We start from the raw sequence: 14,510 nt of genomic DNA on the forward strand, positions 1-14,510 counted from the left end.
CCAGGAATATTGAGGGAATTGAGCTCTGTAATCAACAGACTGCTGTATCTAATCTTTTTAGACTTGCTTGTAACAGGGTTGGAGCCTCAGGATTGGAGGATTGCTGATGTGGTACCGATATTTAAGAAACGTAAGAGGGTAGATCCAGGCAACTACCGTCCAGTAAGCCTGACATCAGTAGTATGCAAAGTTTTTGAGGGCATTTTAAGGGATGACATGCAAAAATATATTATAGAAAATAATATAATAACTGACAGACAGCATGGATTCATGAAAGATAAGTCATGTCTAACCAACCTGTTGGGGTTCTATGAGGGGTTAAGTGCAAACCTGGATATTGGTAATGCAGCTGATATGATTTATTTGGACTTTGCAAAGGCATTTGATACTGTACCACCTAATAGCCTTATACTAAAGCTCCAGAAGCAAGGACTAGGGGAAACTATATGCAACTGGGTAAGGAATTGGCTAAAAGATAGGAAACAAAGAGTAGTCATAAATGGTACATTCTCTAAATGGGCTATAGTCAGCAGTGGGGTACCGCTGGGATCTGTGCTAGGACCGATTTTTTTTAATCTCTTTATTATTAATGACCTTGTGGATGGGATTGATAGTAAAGTGTCAGTCTTTGCTGATGACACCAAACTATGTAGCATATTAAAAACTGACCTTGGTAGTACAATATTACAAAAAGATCTGGATAAGATGTCAGAATGGGCAGATACTTGGCAAATGAGATTTAATGTTGAAAAATGTAAAGTAATGCACCTAGGACGGAGTAATCCTATAGCTATGTATACATTAAATGGAAGTAAACTTGGGACTACAGAACAGGAGAAGGACTTGGGTATTCTCATTACAAATAAGCTGAGCAGCAGCACTCAATGTCAGACAGCAGCTGCTAAAGCAAACAAGATTCTAGGGTGTATAAAAAGAGAGATTAGATCCCGTGATCCCAATGTATTGTTACCCCTCTATAAATCACTTGTAAGGCCACATCTGGAATATGGGATCCAGTTTTGGGCTCCACATTTTAAAAAGGACATTCAGAAGTTAGAGTCAGTTCAAAGGTAGACAACTAGACTACTACAAGGAATGGAAGGCCTCCCATATGATGACAGGTTGAAAAAGTTAGATATGTTTAGCTTAGAAAAAAGACATCTCAGAGGAGATCACATTTATATGTATAAATACATGTGTGGTCAATATAAAGGACTGGCACGTGACATTTCTTCCAAAGACAATACTAAGGACCAGAGGGCATACACTGCGAGTGGAAGAAAAGCGATTCTGGCAGCTAAATAGGAAAGGGTTCTTTCCAGTTAGAGCAGTCAGACTGTGGAATAACCTACCACAAGAGGTAGTAATGGCAGATACTATAACAGCTTTTACAAAAGGGCTGGATGATTTCCTCAGTACACACAACATTGTTGGTTATAAATGACTTAGGCTAATTTCACACATCAGTTTTTTTCCATCAGGCACAATCCGGAAAAAAACGGGTAAAACGGATCCAGCGCCGGATCCATTTTTCCCCATTGATTTGTTTTAGCGCCAGATTGTGCCTGATGGCCTTGCGTTGCATCCGGCTTTTGCCGGATCCGTCATAATTGCCTAAAGTGGCGGCCAGAGGGAACATATCTTGTAACGTTTTTTTGTCCGGCAAAAAAAACGCATCCCGCCGGCGCGATACGGCGTGTTTTACAATGGAAGCCTGTGGACGCCAGATCCGGCGTAATGCGTTAAAAAACGGATGCAGCTGCCGGATCCGTTTTTGTAAACTGCGCATGCTCCAATGTATTGAAAAAAACGGATCCAGCAACAAAAAACGGACGAAAAGGATGCAAAAAACGGATGTGCCGGATCCGTTTTTTGACGGATCAGGTATATTGGAACCGTCAAAAAAAAGGATCAGGCACATCAGTTTTTGCATATTCTGCGCCGGATCCGTTGCATCAGGCACACGCCGGATTGTGCCTGATGCCAAAAACTGATGTGTAAAATTAGCCTTAGGGACAAAATGTAGAATTGGTGGAAGAAGGTTGAACTAGATGGACCTAGGTCTTTTTCCAACCTAAGTAAGTATGTAACTATGTAATTAATTGAGGGGTGCAGTTTGTAAAAAGGGGCCACGTGAGGGAAGTTCTGCTTTTCCGGCACCTCTGCCAATGTGACATGGCACCCGCAAACCATTCCAGCAAATTCTGAAGTCCAATATGACTCTACTTTCCTTCTTAGCTTTGCAGTGTACCTCAAAAATAGTTTCTGATTATATGGAGGGTATTGGCACACTCAGGAAAAATTACACAACAAACTATGGGTTCCATTTTTTCTTATTAGGCCTTAAAAAAATTAAAAACTTGTGGCTAAAACAACATTTTAGTGAAAAAAATGTAAGTATTCTTTCTTCAGAGCCCAATAGTATAAAACTTCGAGGCAAACCTGTGGTGTCAATATGCTCACTGCACACCTAGATGAATTGATTGATGGGTGACGTTTGTAAAATGGGGTTACTTATAGGGAATCTGCTTTTCTGGCAGGTCAGGGGCTCTGTCAATTTGAAATAGCACCCACAAACCATTCCAACTAAATTTGAACTCCAATATGGCCCTCCTTCCATTCTGAGCTTTGCACTGTGCCTCAGAAATGGCTTTTGACCACATATGGCTTATTGGTAAACTCAGGAGAAACTGTGTAACAAATTGTAAGGTCCATTTTATCCTATTACTACATAGTTTTTGAAAATTAAAACTTTGGGGGCAAAGCAATATTGTAGTGGAAAAAATGTTAATTTTTATTTTCTCATCTCAATGTTATACAATTCCGTGAATCATCTAAGAGTTAAAAATGCTAGATGAATTCCTTGAGAGGTTTAGTTTCCAGAATTGGTTAACGTGTTGGGGGTTTCTTCTCTCTTGGCATGTCAGAAGATCTTCAAATGTGACATGGCATCCACAATATATTCCAGCCAAAATGACGCTCCATTTTCACGCTTCAATGTTATAAAATTCTCTGAAGCACCTGTAGGTTCAAGGTGCTCAAAATACCACTAGATACATTTCTTCAGGAGTTTAATTTAAAAAAAGTGGGGTGACTTATGGGGGATTTCCACTATTTAGGTACATCAAGGGCTCTGCAAATGCGACATGGCTTCCTCTATCTATTCCAGGCAATTATGCACTCCAAATTTCAAACAGTGCTCCTTCCCTTCGAGCCCTGACGTGAAGCCCAAACACTAGTTTTCCACTACATATAAGGGATCAGTGTACTAAGGAAAAATAGTTTTGTAAAGTTTTTCCTCCTAGCCTTGTGAAAATGAAAATTTGCGGATAAAGCAAAATGTTTGCAGGAAAAAGTAAAATTTTCTTTTTTTTCCTTCCACATTGCTTTAGTTCCTGTGAAGCAACTAAAGGGTCAATACAACTTTTTAATGTGGTTTTGAACACTTTACGGGGTGTCACTTTTGGGTATTTTCTGTCACATAGGCCTCTTAGGGCTCATGCGCACGTTACGTAATTGCATGTATTTATGCTGCGTATTGCACTGCAGAGTAAATGCATGCGTCCTGCGTCCCCTGCACAATCTATGTAGATTGTGCATGACAAGTGCGCACGTTGCTTTTATGAACGCAGCGATTTGGATGCTAAAATTTTGACCCAAATCCGTGCGTTCATAAAAGCAGCATGTCAATTATTCCGTGCGCTATGGATACAGCTCCCACTCGGTCTATGGTGGAGCAGCAGCCATAGTGCATAAAATCGGCTTTTTTTCTACAAAAAAAATGCATCCATTATTCAGTGTTTCTGCAGCGATTTGAAGCGCACATGTGCTGTCAAATCTCTGCAGAATATTCAGCAGTTACGTGCGCATGAGCCCTTAGGGTGACTTCAAATGTAATGTGGTCCCTAATAAAATTGGTTTTGTAAATTTTGATCGAAAAAATTATGTTTAAGAAATGGTGCTTATATACAGTCAACATGTGGCAAATGCTATTTATTAATAATTTTGTGTAATATAACTATCTGGTTAAACCCCTTCACCCCTGGGCGATTTTCCATTTTTCTTTTTTTCTTTTTTTTGCTCCCCTTCTTTCAGGAGCCGTAACTTTAAAATTTTTCTATTAAGCTTGCCATATGAGGGCTTGTTTTTTGCGGGACAAGTTGTATTTTTAAATGAATCCATAAGTTTTACCATATAGTGTACTTAAAAAAATGGCAAAAAGTATGGAAAAATTGCAAATAAAGTGCAATTGCATGATTGTTTTTGGGATATTTTATTCCCCATGTTCACTATATGGTAAAACTGATGTGTTGGTGAGCTGTCACAGGTCGGTATGAGTTTGTAGACATCAAACATGTATAGGTTTATTTTTATCTAAGGGATTAAAAAAATTCAGAAGTTTCTCCAAAAAAAGTGGCGCACTTTTTGCACCATATTCCGCGATCTGTAGTATTCTCATTTTTCAGTGACAGCTTATTTTTTGTGTCTTTAGCTTACATTTTTAATGGTACCATTCTTGCACAGATGCTCAGTTTTGATCGCCTGTTATTACGTTTTGCTCAAAATTTGCAATGACCAAAAAACGTAATTTTGGCATTTTGGAATTTTTTTACCACTACGCTATTTACCGATCAGGTTAATTGATTCTATATTTTGATATATCGGAGGTTTCTGAACTCGGGGATACCAAATGTGTGTATATTTTTTATTTTTTTAATCCTTTAATTTTCAATGGGGCGATTTAAACTTTTAGGATTTTTATTTATTTTTTTATTTTTTACAACTTTTGTTATTTTACTAGTCCTCCTAGGGGACTATAAGAATCAGCAGTCTGATTGCTCATCATTTCTCCTTATCAGAGCTGCACAGCTCAGAACAAGAGAAATGCTCATCTCTTTTAGCAGCCAGCGCTCTGCCGGCTGAAACAGGAAGTGAGTTATAATAGCACAGAGGTCATCACATGACCCTGTGCTACCATAGCAACCATCGGCTCCCCGTGATCACATCACGGAGCTTCCAATGAAAGCGGGTAAGTGCGCGGTACCCGCTCCAGGCATTTAAATTGCACTGTCACATTTTAACAGTGCAATTTAAGGGGTTAATAGGTGTGGGTGGATCGCAGATTCACCTGCGCCTGCTAGGCACACATGTCAGCTGTTCAAATCAACTGACATGTGCGGGGATCGCCGCAGGCTCAACTCAGTATCCGGTAATGATAACCCCTTCATGACTTAGGACGTATGGGTGCGTCCTTGGTCGTGAAGGGGTTAAGGACATAAAAATTAGAAGTTCAAAAATTGCAAAATGTTCACATTTTTGTCAAATTTTTGATTTTTTTTATATAAACGCGAATCATATCGACCAACATTTACCACTAATGTGAAGCACAATGTGTTACAAGAAAACATTCTCAGAATCACTGGGAAATATTGAAGTGTTCCAGAGTTATTACCTTATAAAGTGACACTGGTCAGAATTGTAAAATTTGGTATGGTCAGCAAGGTGAAAACAGGCTCGAGAGTGAGCTGCTTAAATAAAAAAAACATGCATGTTTGTTATATCAGTAATCGCACTGGCCTAGAGAATCATATTTGCCAGTTCAATGTACTGTATAGTGAATATGGTAAATAATAAACCTAAAAAACAACTATGTATTGCACTTTTTTTTTGCAATTTTCCCGCACTTTGAATTCTGTTTCCTGCCTTCTAGTACCACACAATACATTAAAAGGTTCATTAAAAAGAAAAACTCATCGTGCAAAAAATGTCATCACATGGCTATGTCGACGGAAAAATAAAAAAAAGTTATGGCGGTGTCGAAAAGAGGTTAAAGGGAACCTGTCACCAGATTTTTACATATTAAACTAAAAGAATCACCTTCTGCAGCTTCTGGGCTGCATTCTATGAGGTTGCACCTTGGCCCTGACTCCCCTTCCAGACCCCAAAAATAACTTTATAAAACTTGTCCGTTAGGTATGCTAATTATCTTGGTTGGCCAGGTGGGCGGGCTCATTTTCTGCTCCTTTATCCCCCTCCTGCCGCTGATCCCCGTCCTTCTTCCTTGATTGACGGGATGACGCCCTCCGTCAACCTCCTCATCACATTTTCAAATCTTGCGCCTGTGCAGATAGGTCGGCTCGCGCAGGCGCATTTCGCTCTGCCTTATCGCGGGCAGAGCAGAAAACAACTGCCCTCGCTCGCGCCAGTCAGCTAAATGCGCAGGCGCGAGATTATGGGCGGGTACGAGCATGGCGCTGGTGAGATCATACACAGCTCCATGCTCATACCCGCCCATAATCTCACGCCTGCGCATTTAGTTCACTGGCGCAAGCTTTTTTTTTGCTCTGACTGCGATATGGCAGAGTGAACTGCGCCTTCGTGAGCAGACCTAACAGTACAGACGCGAGATTTGAAAATGCGACGGGGAGGATGACGGAGGGCGTCATCCCGTCAATCAAGGAAGGAGAGGTGCGATCAGTGGCAGGAGGGAGATAAAGGAGCAGAAAATGAGCCCGCCCATCTGGCCAACCAAGGTAATTATAGGCATACCTATTAGGCATACTTAACGGCCAAGTTTTATAAAGTTATTTTTGTGGTCTGAAAGGGGAGTCAGGACCAAGGTGCACAGTCATAGAATGCAGCCCAGGAGCTGCATAAGGTGATTCTTTTAGTTTAATAGGGAAAAATCTGGTGACAGGTACCCTTTAGAGAGGAAATTTCAGGTCATTATAAGAAATGGTGCCAAGTGGAAATAGCACAGAAACAACTAATTTTACTTACATTTTCACCTTGGTTTCCAGTGGCTGCTGACAGCTAAGGTATTTTTCACTATTATTATCTACATCCATGTCCTCCTGATTACTGTAAAGACATAAAAATAGTCATAATTAAAGTCATATACTCACAGACAAAATAAATTAGAAAAAAATCTCTTTAATGCAGACAAATTTGAAAGCTTAAATAAATGAACATTAGCACTTGAGAATTTAGCCACAGTATTTCCTGAACCGTTTACGAACACAAAAGGCATTTGTCATTTTCCCATTTAGTGCTTATTTTGCATTTGAAAGCTATGTGGTGTAACATAATGCACCAATTTTCTCCATATGACCCCAGGACAAAAACTCATGATGCTGCACATAGCTGATTATATTATATTTGCATTGTTTTTTGTCCTTGTTACTATTAGTAACAATGAAGTGACTGGGTTATATTTGATTTTTTTTTATTGCATTGCTTTTATATACAATATGGGCTTAGAAAAGGTTTTGCCGTTTTTTAAGTTAAAAACAAATTTCAGATTGCTGTAAAAAAAAATTAAAGAAAATAATACTCCATTTTTTTATTACAATTTGCAATCTGAAATCTTGTATGTTCCCTGTGGAATCTTTTTGCTTCTGGAGTTGTCTGGTCGGACAGTGACGTGCTGGTCTTGCAACATAGTTGTAAAAAAAGACATGGACCGCACATCCAAAAATCATAAATTGATGTAAGGCAAAAATGTATGCACCTGAACATGAAGTTCTTGGTTAAACATTCTGATCAGACTGTATGAGGCCCACTGCCACGTAACAGCGTAGTTCTGAGTGGGTCTCTCACTTTGATGCCTTAAAGCTATGGCACCGTGCACCAAACACTGCCACATCGACAATGCACCAGCAGGGAAGGTGAGCCGTGCCTCACAGCGCCCATTCTGCAACACTGAGTCCCCAAGACTCCAGGCCACACCGCCCCGCACACACGAAATCAATGACGTGCTGGTCATTGCTGCAGCCAGTGATTGACTGCAGAGGTCACATATCTGCCTAGACAAGAAGTCCAGAGACCAGTGGGAAACTAGTGAAGTGTTGATCAAGTATGGCAGATATCCCTAAGGTGAGTACAGACGTCTGAGAGGGTTTTTTTGAAAAGGTATCGGTAGAACCTACAGTGATTACTCACTTCTGGCATTCATGGCAACTTTGTACGATTGACAATCACTGTCCATTTAGAGGTAACTGATCAAAGCTTTAATGACTTTATGAATTCAACATCCCTGTCTGAACCAGTCCTTATTGTTTGGAAAAAAGAGAGTAAATTCACCTTTCTACAAAACAGGCGCCGTCATGGATTTGCTCAAACGACTGCTGAAACCTTCCGACTTCTTCCTGGAGATAAAAAAAGAAAACAATGGATGTCTAATGCATTCTATGCAAATCTCAGTCTGAGAATTGACCTTTATCTTAGGTTTGAAAAATAATGTATACATTTTAAGCATGCAGAAAAAAAAGCATACTGAGAAATATATGGAAACTGGAAGTGCCTGCCAATAATCTTGACAGACAGGGATGGAGAGACAAGTGGAGATCCATATCAATGTTGATTATTTCCCGGGACTGACCTTGTCAATAGCTAATTTGCAGCGTTGCCGTCACTCAATAACTCATTCATTGCCATGACAGAATTAATGAGTTAAACATATCTTTAGCTAGACTGTTATCTGTAGAATTATGGCAGATAAACTCATATAGATCAGCCTTCTATAATTGCTCCTTAACCCCATTCTCCTTACATTTGTCTTTGTGGCTAATCCATTTATGATTCAGTAAAGAGCTGGAGCAGGATTCAGAAACAGAGACGTCTGACAAGTGGATTTTTCCTTGCACCATTGAAATTATTCTTTTCATATTAAAATGTCTGCGTACATCAAGATATTCTGAGTCCCTTCAGAACATCTGAGTGACAATGGGATATGACTGGCAGCCACATAAAGATAAATGGTGCCTTTTTGAACTCCGGATCGCTGGAGGCATGAATATTTTGTAGGTTTTAATGAAGTAGAATCAGGAAAAAAATATTGCTTTTCCTTTATTCTGTGCAATTTTTGCTTAAAGGGGAAGGATATGGTCTTCAATTATTTTTTATTATTATGTGCAATCCATTTTTGCCTTTGAATTTTCGTAGTAATCATCCATCAATGAACGCCAGAGCCTATAGAACAATTCAGGTGGGTTTTTTATTTTGCATTCTTAAAACCTCAGGCAAAAGCGGCTTACAAAACATCTAATTTAACAAAAATGAATAATTTTTATAAATAGAGCTGATTCTCGGGTTGATTTTATATAGATATAATATATTTGCATTCCAGTTCCTATAGTACATGGCGCCAAAGTCTTGAGGCAGGATAATTCCTAGGAGCCTGGAAGACAATATATATACACATTTATCAGAGTTACCAACTCCATGGGTTGTTTTCTATAGCTGTATATGAAAGTTGTCATTTCTAGGCACTTAAAAAGTAAACTGGATTCTTTAGTAGTCTAAAGGCCACGTCTCACTAAGCGACATCGCTAGCAACATCGCTGCTGAGTCATGGTTTTTGTGACGCAACAGCGATCTTGCTAGCGATGTCGCTGTGACATCCAGCAACAAACTGGCCCCTGCTGTGAGGTCGCCGCTTGTTGCTGAATGTCCTGGACCATTTTTTAGTTGTTGCTCTCCTGCTGTGAAGCGCACATCGCTGTGTGTGACAGCAAGAGAACAACGAACTGAATGTGCAGGGAGCAGGGAACTGGCTTCTGACAGCCGGCGGTGAGCTGTAACCAAGGTAAATATCGGGTAACCAAGCGAAGCGCTTTGCTTGGTTACCCGATATTTACCTTGGTTACTAGCGTCCGCCGCTCTCAGGCTGCCAGTGCTGGCTCCCTGTACTCGTAGCCAGAGTACACATCGGGTAAATAAGCAAAGCGGTTTGCTTATTAACCCGATGTGCACTCTGGCTACAAGTGCAGGGAGCCAGCGCTAAGCGGTGTGCGCTGGTAACCAAGGTAAATATCGGGTAACCAAGCGCTAAGTTACCCGATATTTACCTTAGTTACCAAGCGCAGCATCGCTTCCACGCGTCGCTGGTGGCTGGTCACTGGTCGCTGGTGAGATCTGCCTGTTTGACAGCTCACCAGCGACCATGTAGCGACGCTCCAGCGATCCCTGCCAGGTCAGATCGCTGGTGGGATCGCTGGAGCATCGCTTAGTGTGATGGTACCTTAAGACTAAATGCAAATCTAGCCTAAACCTCTATTTCAGTTAATATTGATGAAGACTTTTAAAGGGTAATCCAATCTCCAAGATCCTATCCCAATATGCAGTAGGTGGAATAATATTAATAGCAAATTCCTCCAATTAGAAATGTAGTATAGTTCTTTGGATTAGCTAAGTTGCTTACCTCATGTTCAGGGCATTGCAAGACCTTAGGTATCCATGGTTACGACCACGGATATAGTGATAGTTAGTTGCTTGTGGTGTTAACCATGAAGGGCATTTATGCTATATTGACCATAAATGAGGGACCAATGTGGAGACCCACATTAGACATGTATAGAATGAAACAAATATTGCAAAAGCTGTGCATCTCTGCCAGAAATGTTACTCCAGTCAGGGACAGAAGTACGTTTCTGGTGTGTAATAAGTTGCATCAATTTTGATGAATTTGTTGGGCAGCTATGGTGGAGCAGGCTGGGATTGGTGTAAAACACCAAATGTCACAATATTTTTGCGCAACTACCAATGCCATCTGTGTGCTGTACAGGTTTTATTCGGATCTATAGACTTGTACGGGGAGCTGCTGATAAGTCTTTGGCTTTACCCAGAAAGAAAAAAAGATAGGATGATGAAACCTTACATTTATTCCACATACTCTCCATTGATGTCAACACACTTCTTACATCGGTATTCCAAGTTCTGTAAGCCTAGCAAAAAGAAGGATTTCGGTTATGCCTCAAACCATGCATCCATAGCAGCCATGGCATCAGAAACGGTGTGAAATTTGGTACCCTTGAGGTGTTTCTTCAGGTCTGGAAACAGATGATAGTCGGAGGGAGCTAGATCTGGTGAATAATGTGGGTGGTCAACCAGCTGGAGCCCAGCTTTGCCAGTTTTGCCATAGTCGCTTGTGCCATCTGAGTGGAGGCATTGTCTTGCAGGAACAAGATTCCTTTGGACAGCTTGCCGTGCCTTTTGTCCTTCAGAGCTGCCTTCAATTGGTCCAAAAGTTCAATGTAATACCTTGCATTGATGGTGGAACCCTTTTGAAGGTAGTCCACTAGCAGCATTCCCTCCTTGTCCCAGAACACAGACGCCATTACCTTAGTGGCTGATTTTTGCACTCTGAACTTCTTTGGACGAGGAGAACCACTGTGCCTCCACTATTTTGATTGATCCTTGTTTTCAGGGTCATACAACTAAATCCAGGTCTCATCCATAGTGACCAGTCAATCCAGGAAGTTATTTTCGGTCCAGAAACGTTGACAAATGGACCGGGAAGTTTTCACTCTCTTGCTTGTCTGATCTGTTGTCAAACATTCCTCATGTCCAAATGTTCATGGATAATGACACAAACATGTTCACGGGAAATCCCCATGATGTCTGCTATTGCTTTAGCTAAAATTCGTCCATTCTCCAGTATGAGATTGTGCACAGCGTCGACGATCTCCTTAACAACAACCAATTTTGGTTGTCCAGGACGTTCCTCATCATTGCTGCTGAAGTGGCCCGTTTTAAATTTGACAACCCAGTTCTTAATTGTGGAATATGAAGGGCATTTATCCCCCAATGTGTGCGACATATCACCATGAATATCCTTCTTGGACTTTCCTTGTAGAAACAAGAATTTTATCACTTCACTGCTCTCAGTTGCTGTGAATATCACATTAGACTACACCATTTTGTTTTCCCGTGTGCGTAGAACACTATTGCCAACAGCAACAAATACAAAATGTTGAAAACATATATTAGACACATAAGGTTTTCATGTGATGTAACATTCATTAACATAAAAAGAAAAAAAAGATCACAAAGCCAAAGACTTATCAGCAGCCCCTCATATTTGGTCCTTCTTATCTGTGCTGTCAGAAAAGAAAGACGTCTCTGTGTGTATTGCCTGGACACACAGTACGTGAAAAAAAGTAGATAAGTGAATAATACCAAAGGTTATAATCTGTACATGCTGTAACTGTGAAAAAAATGGATACAACACATATGTGCAACACGGACTTCTGATTGAGGCCAAATCATGCTTTTATGCTTTTTGGGACCTCAAAAATGTTTGTGCCACTTACATGAAGAATTATTTAATTATCTATAAAAGGCAAGATGATGCATAATAGTTTTACTCTACCTCTCATTAAGTAGAACGTTGGTCATGTCAGTATTGGAACAAAGTTGACTAATATTGTTAGAGATGAGCGAACTGGTCCCGGTTCGGCTCGAGGTCGGTTCGCCGAACGGAGGTCCCGTTCGAGTTCGATTCGTCGAACGTTCGACGAACCGAACTCGAACCGCATAGGAAACAATGGCAGGCATTCACAAACACATAAAAACACCTAGAAAACACCCTCAAAGGTGTCCAAAAGGTGACAAACAACTCACAACACAACACAAACACATGGGAAAGTGACAAGGACATATACTCATGCGAAAATAAAAGAGCAGGACAAGGAAAAAGAGGAGGACACACAGATATAGGCATGGCACGCCCTTCTAAAATCATGTAAAACACCGCAAGGTGACTCCAAGCGGAGTCTCACTTTTTTCCAAAAATTGGGCCACACACACACCCACCCCTTCAGTGGCAGCACTTGTGCCCTAGTTGTACACTTCACAGCTAGATTTGCATCAAGCACATTCAAAAATACGCCATAATTAACCGTCCCCAGGATGACACCGGGGTAGGTAGATAAAGTCTTTCCTGATCCCAGCTCTGTTCATCTTGGCTTCTTTTAAAAACAATGTAAGCAAGGGTTACTCCAAGCGGAGTCTCCCTTTTTTTCCAAAAATTGGGCCACACACACACCCACCCCTTCAGTGGCAGCAGTTGTGCCCAGTTGTACACTTCACAGCTAGATTTGCATCAAGCACATTCAAAAATACGCCATAATTAACCGTCCCCAGGATGACACCGGGGTAGGTAGCAAAGTCTTTCCTGATCCCAGCTCTGTTCATCTTGGATCATTTATAAAAAACACAGCAATCAAGGGTTACTCCAAGCGGAGTCTCCCTTTTTTTCCAAAAATTGGGCCCCACACACACCCACCCATTCAGTGGCAGCAGTTGTGCCCCAGTTGTACACTTCACAGCTAGATTTGCATCAAGCACATTCAAAAATACGCCATAATTAACCGTCCCCAGGATGACACCGGGGTAGGTAGCAAAGTCTTTCCTGATCCCAGCTCTATTCATCTTGGATCATTTATAAAAAACACAGCAATCAAGGGTTACTCCAAGCGGAGTCTCCCTTTTTTTCCAAAAATTGGGCCACACACACACCCACCCCTTCAGTGGCAGCAGTTGTGCCCCAGTTGTACACTTCACAGCTAGATTTGCATCAAGCACATTAAAAAATACGCCATAATTAACCGTCCCCAGGATGACACCGGGGTAGGTAGCAAAGTCTTTCCTGATCCCAGCTCTGTTCATCTTGGATCATTTATAAAAAACACAGCAATCAAGGGTTACTCCAAGCGGAGTCTCCCTTTTTTTCCAAAAATTGGGCTCCACACACACCCACCCATTCAGTGGCAGCAGTTGTGCCCCAGTTGTACACTTCACAGCTAGATTTGCATCAAGCACATTCAAAAATACGCCATACTTAACCGTTCCCAGGATGACACCGGGGTAGGTAGCAAAGTCTTTCCTGATCCCAGCTCTATTCATCTTGGATCATTTATAAAAAACACAGCAATCAAGGGTTACTCCAAGCGGAGTCTCCCTTTTTTTCCAAAAATTGGGCTCCACACACACCCACCCATTCAGTGGCAGCAGTTGTGCCCCAGTTGTACACTTCACAGCTAGATTTGCATCAAGCACATTCAAAAATGCGCCATAATTAACCGTCCCCAGGATGACACCGGGGTAGATAGCAAAGTCTTTCCTGATCCCAGCTCTGTTCATCTTGGCTTCTTTTAAAAACAATGTAAGCAAGGGTTACTCCAAGCGGAGTCTCCCTTTTTTTCCAAAAATTGGGCCACACACACACCCACCCCTTCAGTGGCAGCAGTTGTGCCCAGTTGTACACTTCACAGCTAGATTTGCATCAAGCACATTCAAAAATACGCCATAATTAACCGTCCCCAGGATGACACCGGAGTAGGTAGCAAAGTCTTTCCTGATCCCAGCTCTGTTCATCTTGGCTTCTTTTAAAAACACAGCAAGCAAGGGTTACTCCAAGCGGAGTCTCCCTTTTTTTCCAAAAATTGGGCCCCACACACACCCACCCATTCAGTGGCAGCAGTTGTGCCCCAGTTGTACACTTCACAGCTAGATTTGCATCAAGCACATTCAAAAATACGCCATAATTAACCGTCCCCAGGATGACACCGGGGTAGGTAGCAAAGTCTTTCCTGATCCCAGCTCTATTCATCTTGGATCATTTATAAAAAACACAGCAATCAAGGGTTACTCCAAGCGGAGTCTCCCTTTTTTTCCAAAAATTGGGCCACACACACACCCACCCCTTCAGTGGCAGCAGTTGTGCCCCA

At 41.4% G+C, this 14,510-nt stretch overlaps 1 protein-coding gene across 1 annotated transcript in view; it reads right to left on the reverse strand.

Moving 5' to 3' along the window:
- SCHIP1 (schwannomin interacting protein 1) overlaps window positions 1–14,510 on the reverse strand; it is a 709,310-nt gene that overhangs the window by 544,135 nt on the left and 150,665 nt on the right. Inside the window, exons 2-3 of the mRNA XM_075340674.1 lie at window positions 8,083–8,147; window positions 6,781–6,861 (exon numbers count right to left, since the gene is read on the reverse strand). Of these exons, the coding sequence (XP_075196789.1) occupies window positions 6,781–6,861; window positions 8,083–8,147 (146 nt within the window). The remainder of the gene's footprint in view (window positions 1–6,780; window positions 6,862–8,082; window positions 8,148–14,510) is intronic.

The sequence above is a fragment of the Anomaloglossus baeobatrachus genome, chromosome 3 (genome assembly GCF_048569485.1).
Source record: "Anomaloglossus baeobatrachus isolate aAnoBae1 chromosome 3, aAnoBae1.hap1, whole genome shotgun sequence".
NCBI classification, from domain to species: domain Eukaryota; kingdom Metazoa; phylum Chordata; class Amphibia; order Anura; family Aromobatidae; genus Anomaloglossus; species Anomaloglossus baeobatrachus.